The 23,004-nt window shown below is 39.0% G+C and overlaps 2 protein-coding genes across 4 annotated transcripts in view; one reads left to right on the plus strand and one right to left on the minus strand.

Annotated features, from left to right (window-relative positions):
- Nucleotides 1-6,968: 6,968 nt before the first annotated feature.
- Nucleotides 6,969-12,545, minus strand: rpl19 (ribosomal protein L19). 2 transcript variants are annotated; one of them, XM_084744368.1, is made up of 6 exons: nucleotides 12,419-12,545; nucleotides 10,594-10,700; nucleotides 9,067-9,189; nucleotides 8,653-8,773; nucleotides 7,541-7,651; nucleotides 6,969-7,164 (listed from the first exon to the last, which is right to left on the minus strand). In XM_084744368.1, the coding sequence occupies exons 2-6, from the start codon at nucleotides 10,697-10,699 to the stop codon at nucleotides 7,038-7,040; spliced, it is 588 nt and encodes a 195-aa protein (XP_084600494.1). In that variant the 5' UTR covers nucleotide 10,700; nucleotides 12,419-12,545; the 3' UTR covers nucleotides 6,969-7,037. The 2 variants fall into 2 exon arrangements, with proteins under 2 accessions (XP_084600494.1, XP_084600493.1); XM_084744367.1 differs by lacking the exon at nucleotides 12,419-12,545 and adding an exon at nucleotides 11,097-11,141.
- Nucleotides 12,546-18,854: 6,309 nt separating this feature from the next.
- The window catches only part of cacnb1 (calcium channel, voltage-dependent, beta 1 subunit), a 52,369-nt gene continuing 48,219 nt past the window's right edge, over nucleotides 18,855-23,004 (plus strand). For both annotated transcript variants that reach the window (XM_084745076.1, XM_084745077.1), the window contains exon 1: nucleotides 18,855-19,112. In XM_084745076.1, coding sequence (XP_084601202.1) covers nucleotides 19,023-19,112 — 90 coding nt within the window. In that variant the 5' untranslated portion in view covers nucleotides 18,855-19,022. The remainder of the gene's footprint in view (nucleotides 19,113-23,004) is intronic.

The following is a 23,004-nucleotide window of genomic DNA, read 5'->3' on the forward strand; positions in this document are numbered from 1 at the left end:
GCAAAACATTCATTTCCTCCTCCTCCTCCTCCTCTCTCAGTATGAGTGTGACTGTGTGCAGATGACCAGAGAGGACAGATGATGCAAAAGGATCTAAAGTGTATGTGTTGATGTTTTTGAGCTGGCAAGGACTAAAAATAACTCAAGACATTCGAGGTGGCAGCTCTGTGTGCTTAAAGACTGGCCTTGTTTTTTTTAAAAAAAAACAAAAATCAGTGTACATCAAATGGGAAAAAAGTCTTCTGATCTTCTTCAGGAATGTCTTAAACGACAAGAAACCACAGTATTTTCTTGTGCATGAGAAGCAAAAATTATCATCTGACCAGACAGGTCAGTTAAGGACATGTCTTACATGCGAGACTGAGGACAAACCTTCTGTTATTTGAAGGATAATAACTGCATTATTTTAGAGGAACTGACAGCCTGTCGAGCTGTGAAGAGACCATCTTTAAAAGAAAGGACAAGAACTTTGTTTGTTTGTGGAGCTTATAATTTTCATTTGAGGCTTTTTGTAAATGCGCTTGATGTGATTTGATTTTATTGTATTACTGTTATTATTTATTTCATTTATTTATTTTTGCAAGGGGTGGCAGTAATATACTCACTTTCTTTGTTAAAATGTTAATATTTACATTTAATGTGTTTAACTCAATTAAAAAAAAAAAGATTTTAAAAATTCAGCTGAAATTTTCAGAGCTGCTTTCAAGAAAGTAAACTGTAAGAACACTAGATGACTCATTTCAATCAGTGTAGTGTGAAGTGATTCAGTGATAGATCACAGACTGTAAGTATTCAGTTGTCTGAGTGTCTATAATGCATATGATTGTTGTTTGGCAGGAAGCAACATGTGAAGAGTAGCTGACAGCTGCCATCTTCCCTCACGCTTACGCACAAAAACTGAGATAAAGTCAATCAACATACGTCAGTGGCTTCCTCAGAAAAAAGAAAAAAAAAAACCACAATTAAGGAACTATGAAAATGGCATAAAACCCACATTTACCTCAATCACATAAATATAAATTCACCACCTTTTCATCTGTCTCATCACACATCCTGTATTCTTTAACCTTTAAAACAACATATAAAATAATAACCTGTGACTCCCACCACATGAATGTGATCTGTGTCCAAGGCTTTGGGACTCTGATGCATATCCATGTGCATGGACAAGAGCCGTGGTTCCCACTCTCAAGGGGTCCCGAGATAAATCTGAGGGGTCACCAGATGATTAAAGGGATAAAGAAAAAAAGACCTTAAATGCACCAGAAATATAGCTGACTGTTGAGTCTCATTCCCCAAGCACTGATGTTTTGTGTTGGTAAAGTGTCGTGAGCACAACGAAATAATGAGAAACCACGGCGCACTTCTAGCCGCCACCACATAACTTATGTGAGCGGTGGTTGGGGTTAAAATAGCTACATTACATATGACAGAAGACAGAAGAAGTCACGCACATAACAAATTCACGCAGGACTGAAACCCTGGGTGAAACATGGGTTGGAATAAGCTACTTTCACATGTGTTTTTCTGGTGAGGAAACACCCAGAGACACTCAGGGCTCCGACACGTAGGCTTCTGACAGTTTCTGACATTTCTCAGGATGGAAACACGACCAGAACAAGTTTCTCCCCCACTGTCTTGGCTACCAGAGAGATAAGTTCCATCCCATCTAATGATACAATTGGTTGCCTGAAAAGGAGCAATACAACTAAAAAACAAACAAACAAACAAACAAACCAATCGACTCAGTCATACATATTAGCAGCATGTGTCAGTCATTTTAAAAGTTTCAGTTTAACAGGTGCATATTTCAGTCTAGGTGCTCAATGATTTTAATAAATGAAAGCCTCTCTGCGTTTGTCTGTTTGGCGTCATTGTAAATAAAAATCTGCTCCAGGAGAAAAAAACAAGATGTCACCTTGGGTTTTAGGTAATTACGATGGGAATGTGTTTGTGTTTTAATAGATGAAAATAACTGTTAGGTGCACTCCTACATTCACCTCCTCAGGCCACTAAAAATCCCTCAAATGACAGCTTATAACCCATGACCACTGCATGTGGCTTAACCTTCAATCTTTACACATTACATGTAACTGTTATGAACATTTCTGACCATGTTTTCCTCCTCTGATGAGGCTCGACTGAAAAGCTTCCGAGATCTAATCATGAGCTCTGAGACCTCTGAGTCACCTGATGGAATAATTTTGTAGGCTTTCTCCAGCTGTGGGCCCACGAACTTGTCATCACCTTCCACCTCGCTTGCCTCGGCCGTGAGCGGCGAACGGCTCCACGGGGAGGTGTGATGGAAGACACGGGCCTGAGGGGGGCGGTAATGGGGTCATGTGGTCGAGAAACAGCTGATCCCGGTGCATTCCACTGCCGCTTAGCATGAGGCCTGGTGCCCTCGTGCCTGTTTGAACTATTACCACCCGGCTGCATGTCTCACAAGCGCCCTCGCAGCCAAAACACACACAAACACTGTGCACAAATCACTTAAAGAGGGGAGCATGCATAATTTACACATCCTGCCACGGCTGTAATGGACATGAGAGACCCCCAACTCCAACATATTACAAATCTATCCTTAATAGCCTGAGTGGAGTGGACTGTTGTTGATTGTGTGCATCATACAGAGAGAATAAACACTTTTATCTACATGTGAAATAGCGGCTATTTGAAAATCTGCTCTTGATCCCAACAAACTGACCATTCACTAAGCCCCACCCTCCTTAATTACTGTTGCTATACCTGTCAAGTTTTCCACTCTCTGCTGCACATATGCTGTTTACAGTAAAAACGGTGGCTCACACTGATGAAGGCCAGGAGGCTGAAAACATTTTGTGTGTTTTTCTGCTATGCATGATCAGATAAAAGGCTTGTTGGTTGTTGTTAATCCTCAATATGACCCTGTTTTCTCCACAAGATGGTGGCAGATTTCACGTCGAAATTGGCAGTAATTGTTGAGACATGCGGTCTTTGAGCAGCTCGCTGGCAGTTTCCTTAAGTGTGGCTGGCTAATGCGAGCTAAGCCTGACGCTTAAACTCCCCAGTCAGCTGAGATGTCCGTCTCCAGTGGACTTTTTCATGTTTCCATCTGACACATTTTAAAACAAAAACCCTGTAAAAGCATTAATATATATATTGATATAGCATTAATACTGAGAGACTGAAGCTAGCTGACTTCGCAGGTCGAAAGGTGAAACACGAAACTCCAATCTGATTTTAAATGCTCCACAAACCTGGTTGTCAGTTTAACAGACTGTCATGTAATAAAAGAAAAAACTACTTGATGCTTTTTGGTGTCTGGCAAAACCTCAACTCCAAATCTAACTCTTTAGTTTTAAATTGTAATGACAGCAGAACTCTTGAATATTAAATATTTAGGTGTGTGGACTGACTCAGAACTTACAAATTAACTTTAACTATCCTGATTTTCTTTAGTAAGTTTTTGTTCTTTATACATCAAATTACTCAGGAAGACGCCCTGATCAGATCCTCTTTCACCTTTGTATCTAAGGAAGCTGGTTTAAAGAAGCTTTTAGGACCTTCTGCGTGTTCTGTAAATATCTTTCTCATCATTTCCTTTATTTAAATAAAGTTTTCACTATTGCTTCCTCAGTTATTTCCCTTTGTTTATCTTTAGATTTTATCATAGTTCCTTTTTTTTGACTGTATCGTGTCTAAGGTTGAAGTTTTTCTTCTGTTCTTTTATTTAATTCACTGACTGCTGGACTGTCTGTGGTTGTTCTGTTGTTGTCATTGTCGTGTTATATAATGTTCTGTCCTGTTTTCCATTTGTGAATGTTTGTTTGGGATCCCCTTGAAAAGAAGACAATACATCTCAAAGGGGTTTATAAGAAACCTCTGCAACTTTTTTCAGTGCGTGCCTATGAAGAGTAACTTCCTGCAATTTTGTTGCAGAGCATTATTACGTCAGAAACTGTGGTTAAAAGTGATACCACGCTCAGCACTGCTGTGTCATCAGCGTGTAAATTCGGCAGGTAGACAAACAGAGAATTTTTCAGCAAGTTACATGGAAAAACCAGCAAAAATACACAGAACTTAAAATGGAAAAACCCTCTCATTGTGATTCATTGTGCGCAATGACAGTGAAATATGCGATGATCACTTAGAAATCTGGGTAATGACACCATTTATGTGAAATACAGTTTGCAAAGTTAAGCTCAAGAATGGTTTCTCACAGAAAGTTTTGCTTAACAATACTTTGAATATCCTTGGCTGACATTTTACTTTTGGACAATTGGATTTCTCATACCAGCTTTAACCACTAGGTGGCAACAAACCTCTTGCCACAGTATGTAAAGTATCTCCTCAAATAATTTACAAACTTATCTTTTCAACTAAGAAAATGAATCACGGGACTCGTCTGTTTCATCTGTTAAAAATGGGCTCTGGAGTTCTTCGCAGTCAACACAAGGATCTTAATTCTGCAGAGAGCAGGGAGGAAATAAAGTTAATTATGACTGGCTTGAAATCAGAGGTCTGAGGATCATTTTGTACGGTCTGATAGAAAACTGTCTGTGGTGACAATCATGACTAAATGTTATCCTGTGGGGGGTCGTGACACAAAGAGAGCATTCAAACAGGATTAAATACTGCACATATTACACAACATGCAACTACAACTGACAAACTATAATGTTGAAAATGTCCTTTGCACAAGTTTTATTCAGCCTTCCTTTACAGATTAGACTAAGAGATACATATGGAAATGAAGAAGGGGTCAAAAATATGTTATGTTCAGTATTAAATGTGGCCGTATCACTATATATTTTGATTTTCATTGTTTAAGATATAAAGCCTTGAACATTTTAAGTTGGAGTCGATTGCAAGTCCTGTGAAGAGGGATTAGTGATGAAATGTGCAGCCTCAGCCCTGCATCAGGACACGAATCTCTAAGAAATTATATTTATATTTGCATGTCGTGTCTGTAAAGTCTGGCGTCCTGTCCACACGCTCTGTTGTTTATTTTGTATTCAAAATGTAAATACAAAAATCTAACCATTTTCCAAAATTAATAAGATATTAAACATTTCTCAAACATGATCTGTGACATTTTTGTTCATTGTATGATCAGATTTCAAAGTGACATACCTTTCAGTGCTCTGTCATCGTTTGTGTTTTGTTTTCCTCTTGCAGTCCCTCCAGATGTCATGGTTCAGCATGACAGTTTCTTCTTCTTCCTTTTGAAAAGTCTGAGTCAAACAGGGACAACTTACCAGCTTTTTCAGCTAAGTGGCTGTGATTTGTTCATCCAGAGCACTTTTGGAGCTTGTCAATGTTGATTTAAAAGATAAAAGCATGGAACTTCATTCTTGCCCGCGGCAACACTACTTTGCCAAGATAAATAAATAAAATGATGAAAAAAAAAAATAAATAAATCAGAGTCCAAGGTGACCTTACTGGCTTTTTTCCAGAACTTTCAATTAGAGCTGCGCCAACTATTTTGATAATCGACTAATAGTTCTGAGTCATTTCTTAAGAAAAAATGATTTCAGCTTCTCAAATGTGACTATTTTCTGGTTTCTTCAGTCCTCAATGACAGTAAACTCACTGTGTTTGGGTTGTTGACACATTAATCGATAATGAAAATAATCATCAGTCGAAGCCCTACTTTAATTTGTGTCACAGTGATCAAAGTCAGCAGGAAAAATGGTCAGCAAATGTGCAGGACTGTTTGGGATTGTTAAGTCAGTTACAAAATATATTTTTGAAGTGGCTCAAGTTTAACTTTTATGACCAAACAAGTTGTAACTAGTTGCTCTTCTCTGTAGTCGACACTTGACACCTAGAAGTAAAATTAATTTCATATAACTTTGTAGCCAGAGGATGGCACTTCACAGAGGAACTACAGTTAACTAAAATACTTTACTGAGCTCCTTTTTTAAAATGCTAAAATTAAAAACTTTTTTTTGTAGGCATTTTCCACCAGTTGACCTTTCGAGTTGTCACAACATCCTGGACACACTGTGACAGCAGAAACAAAGCAGATACGACTTAACAGAGCTTTGTAGTGAGTTTCAGCTCATTATTGCCACATAAAAAACACTAGTATAACTTAGTGTTCAAAATATATTTTAGAATACAAGAATTATTACAAAAATACTTGCACTTTTTATTTGCTTTAAATAGATTTAAAGTTTTAAACTTTTAAAAACTGTACTTCAAAACTGTTTTATGTTTGCATATTTTTAAAAAGTATCCTAAACTGCAAGTACTTAGTGATAGGTTAGTTTACTTTTTTCACCTACTTTGTAATACACTATTTCTGTGCTTGAATAAAACACTTTACTTTTAGTTCATTCGGAGTCTATTTAAGTGTGCTTACAAAATTCCACTTCAATGTTTATTTAAAGTTGTACTTTGTGTCCTTTGAAAAAGTAGCACAAGCAAGGTAAACTTTAATTTCATAACTGAAGCATTTACATTAGTATGTAAGTAGCTGAATACTTTGAGTATATTAAGTATATTCAAAGCACATAAAAGTGTACTAGATACTCTAACATTATGCTTTTCCTCCATTTCATTACAACTAAAATATATCTGGTACAAAATTAGTTGTTCCACTATGAGCAAACATGTCAGACAACCATTTTTCATTCAACCTTTCCCATAAAAAGACATTTTTTGGCAAAAAAGAAGGAAGAAAATCTGTCTGGAGCTGCAACTATTGAGTTTTCTTTTTTCCATGGAGGTTTTTTTTTCCCTATTTGGCTTCAATAGTTAGCCTGAGGAGACTCTGGACTAGCCAAAGGTAAAATTTAGAGGCAAAGGCACTAAGCTGCTGATGTAAGAGAAGACACATTTTAGTTGCATTCTTAGAAACTTATTTTTTAATTTGATGTGTAGGAAACATTTTATAATCTCTGAATGTAGGACTAATACTTTTTAGTCAATGCTGATCAGATATTTGCTTCATGAGGAAATAAAGTAAAGGAGACCATCAGTGTCTTTTATGTACACTTTTATTGTCAGCACTCAACAGCTGGCAGTGAGGCAGGATTGACGGAGCCAGATTACTTCTTGGTTGTCTCCTCCTCCTTGGACAAGTTCTTGATGATCTCCTCCTTCTTGGCCTGGAGACGCTCCTCTCTGCGCTTGCGAGCCTCCTTTGTCTTGGAACGACGAGCCTCGGCCTGATCACTGTAGGACACACAGAGAGAGAGAGACAGGTGTTCATACTGTGTATAATGACAGTCTTCAGTTTTTCTGCACGTGAACAGGTTTTTAAGTTATGTCTGGTTAGGACTGCTCTGCTCCGTCTGGCTTGTTTTTAGTGTACTGAGACTATTCTAGACACAACTAGCAATTAAGTCCAACCAGTCAACTGGCTTATTTAGTAGCATTTGTCAAATACCAACAACGGCTAAAGTTAAGTCATGTTTAATCTAAGGCCTCTGCATCTATAAAACAACAGAAAATAGTGAAAAAATGTCGATCAGTTTTTCAAAGACCAAGGTGACGTCTTTAAATGTCTAGTTTTACCAGTTCAAAACCAAAAATATTCAGTCAGACTTACGCCAGGAGCTTCTTGCGAGCCTTGTCTGCCTTCAGCTTGTGAATGTGCTCCATAAGGATGCGCTTATTCTTGAACACGTTACCCTTGGCCCTCAGGTAGAGGCTGTGGTACCTGGGGGACATCGGAGAGGGAAAAACACATTAAAATAATACCAGAGTACACTCACTGCTTGTAATTTAAAGGCACTCGGTTTTACAGCGTGCAATAACATTTTTGATGAGCTTCACTAAGCTTGAGCCAAGATTTGGAAACGCCTTCAAAGGTCTGGTTCGTATAAAAAGCCTATTCAATTCACATTTGAATCAACTTCAATTCAACTCTTTAATCATTTACAAATATGAAAAAAATGTTGTAATTTTACTTAAGTATCCTGCAAACATCCTAAATTGAAGGGTGTTTACACTAATTATTAGAAGATCAGCCAATTACAGGGTTCCTATAACTTTTCCCAAGTCAAATTCAGGAACTTTTTAATCATTTTCAAGCTTTTCCAGCATCTCACTGCTGTCCTAAATGACATATTTTTAGATATTCTTTATACTCAAAGATCATTCCGGTTCTTAAATGAATTCAGATGTTATTGTGCTTTAATCAGCCACAGTTATGTTTTGTGGTAGAATTTCACAGAAGGATGACAAATTCATTTTTCAAAATGTGTCAAGCGGTTTTAAGCACTTTATCCAAAGTCCAAGAACTTTCCAAACCTTGTTTCCAAACACATTGTTTAAGGATTACCAGCACTTGTATGAACCCTGTAATTAGCCTGTTCATTGGTAATATTTGTTGTTAAGCACAGAGACATATTTTTAAAAAGAGTTAAAATCATGCTGTTAACATAATGGAAAAAGATGTTCAGTACAAAACTGAACACTGCTCATTAAAAACAAGCTACTTCTAATCTACAACGACAAAGCAGCTCTGTTTTGTCCTGTGCTCGTGCCGATTGTGAAAACTAATAAAGTGGAAAAAAATAAGATGAATTGTTTCACACATTTAAAATGAAAAATAATGTTTTATAAAACATGCATTTGTGTGCATAATAAACTATGTCATGATACTGGGAACATCAGTTAGAGGGGAGAATACAACAACTGAAGAGTCCCTGAACCTACATGTGCCTGTCGATCTTCTTGGACTCCCTGTAGCGGCGCAGCAGACGACGCAGGATCCTCATGCGGCGCATCCAGGACAACTTCTCAGGCATACGGGCATTGGCTGTACCCTTTCTCTTACCTGGGAACAGGGATTAGGAAAGAACGTCAACTTTATTGCACAAACTAGCCTCCAACATCCAGGTACTTCACTGAAATTATTCCACCAGACTGGTTATTAAATACTTGATAACATGTCATTATTTATATGTTCCTTCTTTTCACCAGTGTGATGGATCAATTAAATCAGTCCTAAGTTCACTCATTCATAAATTTATCTACACAGCAACATGCCCATGTTTACGCAAATAAATCAACAGAATGTCAGGTCAATTACTTTCCTCCAAGAAGGCAAACCTGACAGTTTGAACTTACCGACTCCCATGTGTCTTCCCTTGCGGCGTGCCAGTGTGTTCTTGCGGCAGCGGGCCCGGGAGTGGACCGTAACAGGTTTGCGAATGATAAGACCATCCTTCACCAGTTTACGGATCTGCTGGCCTGAAGACGGAGGGAAACAGATCAGTTAGTGGGATACACAGATTCATCAGCCAAAAAAAATGTGAAACAACAAAATTATCAGAATGATTACAGAATAGGCAGTTTAGAAATGGTATAATTTACATTTAAAGCGACTTTTAAGACCAGGTAAAAAAAAAAAAAGAGCATTTACACCATCTTATGAAAACAAAAAACAAATAATTCATATAATCTAAATTTCTATCAAAGGAAAAAATTGTTACGTTGCTCTGCCCTTTCTTCTGCAGACTGTGGGACTGTCTGATATTTTTTTACAGTCTGGACTACATCATTATCATAAATGGGAGGCTTGAGTTTACAAGTCATTCAGCAGGGAGATTTTACTGAAAGACTCAATCAACTTGGGCTGTATCACACTTACAGTTTTGCCAGTTAAGTCAGATTTGACCATTGAAGATGATTCGACTACCTGCTCTTTTTTAGATCAGCGCCACACTTAACTATTACAGCCTAACTTACATTTTAATGATTTTCCATCATCTGTCAGACAGTTTAAGTGTGTGTCTGGCCAATCTCAGCGCAGCATGGAGCGTCTCTCCTGCCAGAAGACTGGAGTCATGCTTTTCTCCATTTTTATCACCTTCACAGTTTTGTGGTCATTTTGAGATGTGGCTTATAAAGTTTACAGCCTGCCATGTTGCGGGTCCTGCACTGCTGTGTGCAATGGAGCAACTCAAGACAAAAATTCAGAGAGCTGTCTGACAATGCAACTCAAGCCACTGACTTTTTTGGGAGCAGCTTTATCTTTAAAACTAGTTATACTACAGAAAATCCCCAGTATTTGTGGATCTTGACCATTGTCAGTGCAAAACAGGACACTTTGATATGTATTGCTTCATTCTGATTGCTTTTTAAAAACAAAAAAGAACTCTCACCAGAGTTTATAGGTTTATCTGCACCACTATTAGGCAGGATTGGAAGCAACCATTTACAAATTCTCAGATTATAGTAAGTAAACACGAGTATATTTTCAAGTCTTAACTTTTACTCATATATAAGTATGCACCACACTTTGTAACCTGCTTAGATAGTTTTAAAGTAATGATTAAGTACTGGGTATTATTAAAAATCAAATCTGTCATATGCTCCTTTGTAGCTATCAGATCACAAACAGGCCATTTAAAACCATGACATAAAAATGAAAACACAAAAAAAAACACATGCTGCAACAGGGAATGGTTTTTACAGGAGACTGTGACCACTGACCAGAACAGAGCAGGAGCTGGAAGCATTTTAAACCGTAGGTTTGAGAAGTAGAAACCTCTAACTGAAAGTCTGCTATTCATACTACACTAAGCCCCATTATCCCCGTATATAGTAGACATGCAATGTCTAAACTACTACAGGACTTGTTGCTTTACTTACGAGAGTTGGCGTTGGCGATCTCATTGGTCTCGTTGGGATCCAACCAGACCTTCTTCGTGCCGCAGCGCAGGACGCTGGAGGCCAGCCTCTTCTGGAGCCTGAGCATGCTGCAGGACATATACAGCCCGGATTAAACATCCGACAACAATTCTGCCATCCACATTCACATATTCGAGTGTATCAGATGTGGTGCCACCTAAATGACACGTTATATAACTGTTACAAAGTTTTGTTACGGTGTTTCAGCAGCTAAGTTGCTGTTAGCCGCACGGCTAGCACTAAGCTACACCACTAGCCGGGTTAACAACATGGCCTCTCTATCTGCTACATCGTGTTACACAGAAACACGTAAAAATATGAGGTATTGGTTTTGGAATGAGATAAAACTTCATATATCGATGTAAAAGACACTCATGTGTCTTACTGAAGTGATATGTGGTTAATAAATGTGCGTTTTAACAGTTAAATATCAACTTTTATTGTGCCACAGACAGCGGTCCTACCTCATGGCTGCTACTCTAGTAGGAAAAGGAAGGCTGAACAAACGGACTGGAAGCTACCATTACAGAGGAGAGTCCATCTCTGAACACCAGACCGCATGAAGTTGGCTCACAACACAGCGGACATTATTAAAACCCTGCGCATGTCGCAGTTTGACAAACTATACTTACCATCTTTAAAGACTAGTCTGGTAGAAACGGTTACAGACAAAGGCAATCTTAAGTTTATTTTAGAAGTTTAACTCGCTGAACACCACCCGGTAAAATAATGGTACTGGCCGGTGTGTTCGCAGTGCATTATGGGAGACGTAACAACTGGATGCATTCTGCCGTTCTAACACTTGAGGGCGACGTTGCGACCAAAAACGCCACCGAGACCAGACTACTGCCAAACATTTAACGCGATTCTGTAAGTTTTAAAGAATATCTAGATTAAATTTAATACCCTGCATTTTTACACCGAGAATGTAAAATTATAATCTACAAACTCATTTCAGCTGTACACTTTCAATATTTCCTACGCGCAATGGTGTAAATTCAACTGAGTCCGTCTCTTGTTGCAGCCTGCGACAACAATAACAGCTGAGAGTATCCTGAAATACAGGAAACAATGGTGAGACAGAGAGACGTGGCTCGACTCTGCTGAATCCTCTGCGGTTATATTTATTCACAATTTACAATCACAACACATTCATCTTATACTGTCCGCATTTGTCCTTTAACTAGTATTTACTACTACTACACATGTAAAAATAAACAAACATTTCGCCTCTCTGTCCAGTCTTCATACCTCTATGCTCATTTCCCCAAATAAGTTTGGCTATTCTTGCATGTTAAATGCACGGACACACAAATATCATCCTAACTTTTATTTTTTTTAAATATACTGTTAGGCAAAAGAAATAAACAACTAACAAGAAACAAATAACAATCCCTGCATTCAAATGTACACGTATACTAGTGAAAGCAGTTAAACTTGTACACATTTACTCTTAAAACCACGTTTAACAGTTTTTGAACACCATTTAAAATATCATGTACCCTAAGCAGGTCAAACATGCACACGGAGCCAGTTCACTACGAAAAAAAATAACAAACAGTGGAGATGTGAGGCCCAAGCTAACATTTTACCTTTAGCATTTGAGCTAACAACATTAACAAAGCGAGTGCGCCGCCATTACTTCTACTCACGGCAAACAGCCTCTTCACACTAATGAAAATGGTCTAATGGTCTAACTTTACTCTTCTACTTTAACTTGAGTCATTTATCAGCATTTACTAACAAACTACAGCGCTTAATGTAGGATTTTTAACACGTTACCAACCTGAAATACAGGAAACAATAGTCAGACACACAGACGTGACCAAACTCTGCTGAATCCTCCGCAGTAATGAGGAGAAACCAGCAGAGCAGTGGTCATGGCCATATACTGTCCTAACGGCGTCACACTGCCGCCTACTGTCACAAAGCTGCTACAGCAGTCAGGGATCCTGACTTAAAATCAGGTTTCTCTTTTGCAAAAACTAAACAGTATTTTCAAAAAAAAATAAAGTGCAGATATAACCGGATAAACGCAATAAGCAATACACAGTAAAACAAAATTAATTACATTCAAATGTGATCACACTTTAAGTGGGCAACACATATTGTGTGTATTGTTCCTTATTTTTTTTATATGTGCTATTAATTATATTATTTCTTCTTCTTCTTTACTCAAAAGGGGCTCAAATTATTTACAATAACAGGATTAATATTAAAATATTAATTTAAAATTAAAATACCAGAGCAATAACGTCTTACAAAAACATTAAATGAAATCAGTATCCCAGTTAAATATAGGCCTTATTTTTTATTCTTCTCAAAAATCATTTTTTATGTGACCAATGTTATTCTACATTATACACAAAAAATACTTCACTATATCTCCTGTAATGATTGTCATTGTCTTTTAATATATAAGCATAACACTTATTCTGCTATTCTGAACAAGAAAAAAGAGAACAGGAGAAAGAGAAAAGTCTGAGTACCCAATATATTTCACAAAACTAAACTATCTTTTGAACGGTAAGTGATGCACTGTGAAATTCAGCCTACGAAGGGTGTGAAAGACACCCTTAATAAATCATTAAAAGTGTAAAATGACCAGTAACAAGTAGACAAGTTGATGTCTAAAATATGCAGCTTTGGGGGAGTTAAAAATTAATTTAAAAGAAAAAAAAACTTTTTGACCACTGATAACATTTCAAGAGACTAGAAAATTTAAAATTTGGGCTCTCAAGTGGCTTCTCTTAAAAAGTGATTAAAGTGAGCGATTTACTGAGTGGCTACTTATGAAGACACTTGTTAAAAAAAACAAAAAAAAACAACTGGTACATTACCATCTGACTGGCTTCTCGTGATGGTTTCCACTGTTGCATCCTTGGCTCTCCAACAGCAGCCCGTCACCATGGCAACGCCGCACGCTCACAGAGTGGGTGCATGAGGAGTGAACTCGCGTGGCTTCTTCACCTCAGATGACCCAGAATACCGAGTGAAAAACGTCATCTCCAGATAAAGTATAACCCGAAGTACCGGGTCACCACCTACTGTACTCCAGCTTCGACAGATACCACTGTTCTCCTCTCTGCACAAGAACGTGCCATTCGCTGAGAGAACAAACACGTGAAACCTGAAGGAAGTTGTACTGTATGTCGGGATACCATCTACAACACTCTTGTTTTTGCTGCCATTTTCATGAGTTGAAGTAAAAGATCTAAAACTTCTTCTGTGCACACATAAGGTTTATTTCTCACAAATTTCTTTCATAAATTTGTTAAAAAATATGCGCAAATGAACACGTCCCTTTTGCCAAAATATTCCATCCAGGTGTGGCAAAGAGAGACGCTGATTAAACAGCAGGATTAACGCACAGTGCAGTTTTATCTTGGAAAAAAAAGACATTTATTTAGCACTGAACTGTGGCTATTTCACATAGAGCAAGAGATACTCAGGGGAAGAAAATGATATTGCAAATTAACATAACGCCTCTGGGTTAAAGCAGACAACTTATCCAGCATTAATATTTAACCCCTTTTACTTGTGTTCTGCTTTTTCACAATATCGCCACGTTCTTTTAAATCTGCTGCTGTAACATTGAGTAAATTTGCAATATTATGCATCTCATGTGCAAGTATGTTCTTAAAGGACAACACACATATCTACTTCATTTGGGTGTTTTTTTTGACTTTGAGCTGTGTGCCATGAGCACTTCAGCACAACTGCAAAGGCTGCTGGATGATTGACAGCCATCACTAAGAAAAAGGCAGTTGGAAACTGCTGGTCCGTCACCTACAATGAGCATGATGAAGACACTCATGAAGATAATCAGGTCTCAAAAGCGATCATTCAACTTGTTGACCAGCTCCAGAGATCCATCGTCTTCCAGCAGGAGAATATGTATGATCCAATGGCTCGACTGATGGTGTTACTTCAGAAGATTTACTGAAGGACCTCGAAAATGCTGAAGAGTCTGGCACCAAAATGCTCACCAAACGAATGATCACCGAGTTTGTAAACAACCAACTGGCCACAAGGAACACAGACTTCCACGGCAGCCTCACCAAGAGAAAACATTCTCGAGCCTCGGCGGTGCAGGCGCCAAGCTCGAAAAACTCAGAGCCAAGTGTGTGAAGTCTGACAGGGATATTTTACTGTCGTATCATTGTAGCCACAAAGAGTGACAGAGAGGTCAACGCGAAGAGCCCCTGGCACTCGCCATAACAAGGCCGATTTAGCCACAATACTGCAGGCTGGCGCAAAGGAGCATGAACTGCATGACCCAGAATGAAGTTTAATTTGTTTGCCTGTTTCAAATGAATGCAGAATGAGTGAGTGTCTGTTTATGAGTTGTAAGAAATCATTAATAATCTTGTAGAAGGAGTAGATGTTTGTAACTGTTGTTAAAGTGAGTAATTTGTTAATGGAGTCTGACGGGCTGCGAGACAGGCAGCCGCTGAACTCCAACTCCAGTGTGTATTTTCAGAGCGGTGGGCTTTTGTTTTCGGGATAACCGACAGCTGATCGACACACGTTGTCGTCACCTGTTATTGTCAAATTACAGTGCTGTGGTCCTGCAGCCTGTTTGAGCTTCTCCGAGTCTGGAGAAAAGGCGAAGAGATTGTGAGCCCCAATCTTCCAAAAATGTATTATGTTTTTTCTTATCGTTCTTATCAGAGAAGTGAGTATTTCAACTTGGCATGTTTCCTTAATTTCTGATGAAATATCATGGTCATTTTAAGATTTATTACAGTAAATATATTACAGATTTCTACTTTAACATTCTAAAACTTGAGTTTATTCTACTGTTGCTGTCACTGCACATTGTTGCAAAGAGGAGTATCAGCTAAATGCCACAGATGTGGACGTAAACTGACTAAAGCCACAGTTGAATCTCTGTCCGTCCACTCAGTTTCCTCAGGGAACAGCACAAAGATGAGCGAGTGGTCCAGCTGAGGATGACCTGAAACTCTGTGTTCTGCTGCCGCACATCATGTTTCTCTTGGAGGAGGATGTCGAGCAGCTGCTGCAGGAGAGTCACGGGGACCCTTCACAGACACAAACCACCATCGTTTTCTAAGTACACCTCGCTTCAGTCTGCTTGGAATCAGGGCTTCCTCCCGCTGAGGTAACAACCTCACCAGATGTACGAGCTGCCGCCACAAAGGACAAACTTGTGGGCGTTTCATCCAGCGCCATCAGCTGTGATCATGTCACACAGTGACTACACAGGGGTGTTATGATGCTGGTGCTAATTAAGAAGATGTCACCAAACTTGAGAATGATAGCAAGATGAATTTTTGCCTCAATCTGTTCATTTTTGTCACTTTCTTCATCCCCGTTTGGTTTTTCTGTTGCCTTAAAACACTGAATATTTGGACCCTGTTACAAACGCTCACAGCTATCACTAAGTTTTGACCAAGAGAGAAATATTTAGCATTTTTAATTTTATAATCTGCTGAAGGAGCACATCCTTACTCATCTATATTTAACTTTAAATAATGTTATTCTTTTGTTAATATAATCCCAGTGCAATTACATTGTCTTTCATGCTATTTTCTTATGTTTTTGTATTGTTATGTTATTTTCATCTTGTTACGTCTGTTGTGCTTGATATGCACTGATGGATACACCAAGGCATTGTCTTTTCTGTGTGTTATTGTCACATTTATTTGCATTGAAATCAGGCTCGATATTGGGGAAAGTGGCGCAAAAAAATAAAAATTATCAATAACTCTCCTCAAATGCATTAAAAATAAAGTAACAAGTCTTTTTTGAGAATGTAAGGAGTATAAAGTACAGATATTTTTGTTTAAATGCAGGGAGTAAAGGTAAAAAAAATGTCAGAAAAGTAGATTTCTTTTTGCTGTGTTGATCCACCAGAGCAAAGCTTAAAAATCTGGGGCCCCTGACAACAATTCACCAGGGTCCTGACTTTGTAAATATCTATAATTCCTGGCATGTTTTGGACCCCAGTGAAGCTCTGCCCCCTCTAATCCAACCCACCCCAGGGCCAACATTATATCAATTACAGAACAGGGTCCCTGCAGCCGGTGGGAGTTTTGGTGTTTTTTGCTCAAGGCCACATCAGCATGAACTCCCTCTTCTTCCAATCATACAGACTTCAGATCCTGAGCCTCCCCGCTGCTGCGACAAACTAACTGTGAAATTGAACTATTCTCACCCCCATTACAGCCCTCCAGGACAACTGGTCTGGATCCCGGTGCTGAGGGGGGGACCAGTCCAGGCCTGACAGTCTGTCTGTGTGTCTGTCCACACTCAGACTCAGCCTCCATCAGCGGCTGCTGCTCTGTTGTCCTCTCATCAATCGATAAGTGAAGGTGGGGTCTGTTCAGTGGGGCGTGGACCACGGATCCCAGCTGGAGTCTGTGGAGCACACACACACACACACACACACACACACACACACACACAGGAGGAGAGAGAAACAGCGTCAAGGCTGACACAGGAACACACACACACACCGGTAGTTAGAGGACTCTGCCTTCACAATAAAAGCATGTGTTATAAGCCCACCTCAATTTGTTTTTGAACCAATTTTATTTAATATCAGGGTAATATATTGATCTCACACACGCTTGAGTGTTGCTTGACAACAAAGCTCATGCAGCATTAACAATTAACAATCACAGCTCTTAAGAGGGAAGAAAAAATCAAGAGGATAGAGCAAAAAAAAACAAAGACGAAAAGAAAAAATGAAGAGGGGACTGATATTCAAGATTATGTAGAGATTAAGTTAAAAGAAAATAGGCAAGTGCAGTAATAAAAGACAGAACAATAAGATAAATATAAGTAATAGTATAACCTAAAGTAAAATGTGTATTTACAAATTATATTATATAAGTCCCGTCCCATTTGGGACCATGGTCAAACTCCAGCTAACTAACCAGTTAATCTACATCAATTGTTAGCTACAGTAAATTTGATAGCTAATTTTAGCAAAGCTCTCGCTAGTTTGATGTTTGATTGTATCAGTCGTTAGCTAGCTAGCTACTTTTTTGCAAAAATTAGCTGAAATTGTGACTTCTGCATTCCAAATCACATGCATTTTCTTCTTTCTTTCAGTCCAAAAACATAACCTCACAAAATATGTACTGCTGCATGCAGTATGTACATTTGGAACATACCAGTTCCTCATGACATGACACCTTGAACTTTGATCCTCTTGCTTATACATCTGTCACAAAGCATTGTGGGTCAGAATAGCCAGAAAAGCATGCTGACTTGCATACTACAAAACACAACCAAATCCAGTAGGCCATCCTGGTATTTTTGGCATACTGCACTTAACAAACTGTGCAACTGTCTACTGGGACATACTAAATCTTTTGTCTGACATACTAAATACTATGGGAGTATGGATACTGACCCAGCCCCCAGTTTGGGAATTAGCTAGTTAGCTAGCATTTTGTTAACGATAGTTAAACAGATAGTTCACCCAAAAATGAAAATTTGGTCATTATCTACTCATCCTCATGCTGATTGAAGGCCGAGTTTATTTCTTATTTTTTTTGTCCTCAAAACACTGTGGGAGTTTCACAGGAAAACAGTGTTGCAGAATCTCCCAAACATATAAGTGTTTGACACTGTTTGTCTGATGCAATCCAAGTCTCCTAAACCCTCAACATGCTGTTAACTTGTGCACACACACACACACACACACACACACACACACAGTTAAGAGTGTGCATGCACATGTAAACGTGTCTCCAAGCAAAGGCTCTTGAGTGAAGGTTTAGACTAAAAACATGTTGTAAATTATGTCTTTCAAGTCAACTTGGCAAGCTGGGGGCTTTAGGAGACTTGGATTACACCAGATGAGCAGTACGGAGGCATTTATGAGTTTATTTGGTTGTTTTTTTATGTTTGAAAACCCACCTTTAATTGGCATGAGAGTGGGTCGATAATGTCTGAATCTTTAATTTCTGCCGATTTGCATATTTTGTTGATTTTGGAGGCTCCTATGGACGAAAGTGGCTATTTCACTGTAATAATAATAATAAATCATAATCATAATAAATACGTCCTCCTGCTTCTTTTTCTCAGACTTTGAAAACCCATGTGCTGCACTATTTAGTTCCCCTTTTCAAAAAAGTAAATTTTATTTTGAAGGCAGTAACCGGATGTGCTGATGCGTCATCCCCCTGCCTTGACTCCAGTGTAAAAGCCTGGTGCGCCAGTTAGAAACGCTATAGGCTGGAGGGAGGCAGCTGTTGCCATTATATTAGCAGCCAGCTCAGATACATCAGCGGCTTCACCCTCCTCCCTGCTGGAAAAAAACAGAAAGAAAGAAAGAAAGAAAGAAGAAGATGAGTCTGTCGACACCGTCATAAACACACGAAACTGAAAATAGATTTTAAAAAGTTAAATCAATGGTACAGAAAAGTAGTATGTCCAGGACGCCTTCGACCTCAACCCAGGAGATCCAAATGGACATGTTCGACCATCATCCACACACACAGGTAAGAAGAAACGGAAGAAAACCGGGATTATTGTGACAGAAATATGAAAAGACTGCGCAAACTGTCGCGCGTTTATTATGTATTATCAAAGAGGCTTTTTAAAATCACGGTGAAGCTGTTTCACTTCTGAAGATTAACAGGTTGTTCGGCAATTAAGTCGCCTAATTTGCCTTCGGGAGTCTGAAATGATGCTGCACAGATTCAAGCCTCAGTTTAATATAATTAGTGATCTTCAGAGGAAGCAAAATGCATTATAGCGTCCAGATTTTATGTTTTTTTGGGGAGATTATGATTTATAATTCAATCCTTCGCCTCTGTCTAGCCGGTAATTGTGTTTGCGGTTTTAATAAGTCTCCCACCGTTTGCGAGGATATGATGTAACGCTTGTTTTTATGCTGTCCGCTGATTGGGTGCTTAAGAAAGCCACGCCTTTGTTTAATCAGTCAGTAATTAACCAGGTTGCACTAAATTAGGATCAGAAAGGGGATTAATTTTATTTGGATTAGTATAAAAAGGAGTCTTAAGTTTTCAAATATGACATGATCAGAAAAGAGTAATTAATTTTGGGGTTTTGATGTTTCAATCCGGAGAAAATGTGCTGTAACACCTTCCTCTACCCTCTAGAATTCAACTTGGTGAACTTGTGTGTTTTTTTTTTTTTTTCCACCTGCATTTACAATTTTATCCTGAACTTTCGCTGCTGTCTCACTCTGTTCACAGCTACAAATAGGCTGTGGCTTTTTAGTAGGAAGTGTCATGATGTCGTGGGCTTGTATTTTAGTCATAAGTGTTTAAATGGATGATGAAAAAAAAAAACATTGATGAGAATATCTAGAACAAACACACCCACGCTGAGCTCAGTCATTGTCTCTCTGGAGAAGCAAAGGAAAAAAAAAAAAAAAAAAAAAAACACCTCACCACAGACAACCAACGCTTCAAACCATGCCAAGTCCTGCTCTCTCCTCTTTACTCCCACTCCTTCTCTTCTCCTCTCGCTCTTCCCCCTCAGCTCCTTCTCTGTCCACTTTGTGTCCCGCTATCTACATCCTGCTCGCACCATCTCACCTCGTCCTGTCTGTTTTTAGAAGTCAGATCTTTATCTGCTGCGAGGCTGTGGTGGCGAGAAACAGATGGACCCCCTCCTTATGCCAGGCTGCGGGGAATGGTGTGTGTGTGTGTGTGTGTGTGTGTGTGTGTGTGTGTGTTAGTGCGCGTGTGTGGCACCTCTGATCAATTAGATATAAAGTTCATGCAGACCTGCGGCGGGTCATGCTGGTGTATGTATTTATAACTCTGCTGTGGAGAAACAAGCAGCGAACAGCATTTCTAATATCCTGAAAAAGACGGTTTTCCACCCAACCCCACACCACAGAAGAAGAAGAAGAAATGAACTGCTGACCGAGAACTGATCCAAATTCAGCGTCGAGGGCGGCTTAGATTAGACATCGTGTCTGTTGACTGCTGTCAGATTGCAGATCAGCGTGGATATCTTTGAGCAGAATAACGTACGGAGAAAAGGAAAGTGATGTGGTTTACATTTTGCAGTCGTGATGTTGTGCATCCCACTCCCTGCTCCAGTTTAAAGGCCAGAGTTCAACGTTAATATTTTTTTCAGGGTAACAGCACTCACTGTGTAAGGTATCGACCAAATAGTATTGAAACTTCAGCAGTGAAACAATCAGACGGTACTTTTTTTGTACTAGAGAAGCATGACTGTGCAGCCAGTCACCATTCTTCGATTTAAAGATTCGCGTGATCGTCTGTGGCGGTGAGGTCGAACACTTTGGCAGTTCAGCATGCCAGAATAACCACCAAAACAAAGAAGTATCGAATGAAGTGGTGGTGAAGGTGGTTATCAAACAACAACAAAGATTAAAACTGACTGTTCTCTCGTTAAATCTTGGGCTGCAGCGTTTCTGAAATGTCAGGAAATAGTGAAAAATGTCCGTCCTAGTTCTTCACAGGCCAAGGTGGTGTCTTTTAAATGACTTGTTTTGTCAGTCCATAGCCAGTTATTAACTTTAACAGGAGAATATAAGGAGAAAAACAGGAAATCTCCATATTACAGAGGCTGAAAACAGCATTTTGGAAAAATTACTTGCCAAAACTGGAGGACGGGTGGATAACCAGGGGAAATATATAGAGTGAAACAAAGTGAAATGATTTGATTTATGTAGGGGAAATAAACAAACTAGAGATTTTGCTGATGCTATCATGCTGACATTTATTTACTAAAATTAAATTTGAATCATTTTTTAACATTTGCATCCTGAATTATTGTTAATGATTGGTAGTAATTGTGAGGTGGGAGGGTGTGAACTTTTTTTGGCTTCTGAAATGAGGCATGTCAGAAAAAGTTTGTGAACCACTGCTTCAACGATTAATCAGTAATGAAAATAGTGTAATAGTTTAATTATTTTTTACCTGGCAAGGGAGTTGCTAGATTTACCTGACATGTTTTTTATCTCGAGCTGACAAAGCGAGAACAATTGTCCAGATATAATGTAAACAATTGTTTCCATTCTTTGCTTTTCACCTTGGTTAGAAGTCACAATGGTACCTCAAAAGCTTCCAAACCTCGTCCTTTTTCAGGATATTGATGGTGTTGTGTCTCATATAAAAGGTGCAACTTCTCAACCTTGTTGATCACTTTGATCAAAGAAAGTAGGTCAGAGGTCAACTTCACTAAAACAGAGTCAGGGTGAGCGATTTTTTTCAAACAAGTGACACGTCGCCGAGCCTGTTTGCTGATGCATGTAGCAGTTTAGGTCATCCTCATTGAGAAAAACTGAGACAATCAGCTGTTCGCTCACTTGCTTGTTCACCACATCCGTCATCATCATCATCATCATCCAACAGTTCTCCAGCTGCTTCTTCAAACTGGTAGCATGTAGACAGCTATCTGCTAACACACTGACTATGTATGAGTACCTCATACAGCCCCACTTAAAAAAAAAATCCAGACTGTCCCTTTAAAGCCCCCTGCTCGCTCACAACACCCTCTTTAATTATACAGTTAATCTGGGAGGATGTTTACCAACAGGAAACCTTCCCTCCTCACTTCCTCTGGCATTTTCCTGCCCTTTGCTGACAGGAACTCGCCTCATCATGGCTCTGAACGTGGAGAACCCTCGAAACACACACACACACACACACACCTGCACCACACGCATCAAGTTAAACATAGTTGTGGACTAAGTGTAAGTTTGGCTCTGCAAACATCACCAGAACATCCTTAAAAGAAGCATTTTTTTCTTATTTTGGTGACTTTGCTCTGATCTCTATCTGTTATGATAACGTTTTATTTTCCAGCTTAATTACTGAGATATCTGGTGGCATGGCAACATCTCCTGCAGGGCACGAATTTCCAGAGTAATCGTGTTATCTAAGGGACTTCTTTGGAAATGAAAACAGAGGTGGACAAAAAAAAAATAGATTAATTAAACTGTCAACATTGTCCACATTCAGGTTTTGCAGAGTTACTTCTTGGTCCAACTTTGACCTAACATCCTTCATTTTGCGCTCCTGTGGATTATATCTTTCTCACTGGTGTATGTTTTTGTTTGTTTTTACCTCCAAATAATTTGGTTTAGATAATATCGCTGAATAGAGGATCTGTCTGTTTGCAGCCCCAGATCTCAGCAATTAAGATGATGAGTAAGACCCCATTTACACCTGCTATTAGCATGAAGCAAAACACCTTAATGAAGGTACTGTATATATGTGCAGCTGAATGGATCACAGTCAAATTAGCCAGATCTCAGCCGGGTGTAAATGCAATCATTATAAATTGTCTGCACTCTGTCTTAAAGGAGAAATCTGTAACGGGCCATATTTACTGTACTTCCCTGACAACATCACTACAGCTGTATAGTCCGCTAAAATTTCTGCT

Source organism: Lutjanus erythropterus, chromosome 19 (genome assembly GCF_056507025.1).
Source record: "Lutjanus erythropterus isolate fLutEry1 chromosome 19, fLutEry1.hap2, whole genome shotgun sequence".
In the NCBI taxonomy this organism is placed as follows: Eukaryota; Metazoa; Chordata; class Actinopteri; order Lutjaniformes; family Lutjanidae; genus Lutjanus; species Lutjanus erythropterus.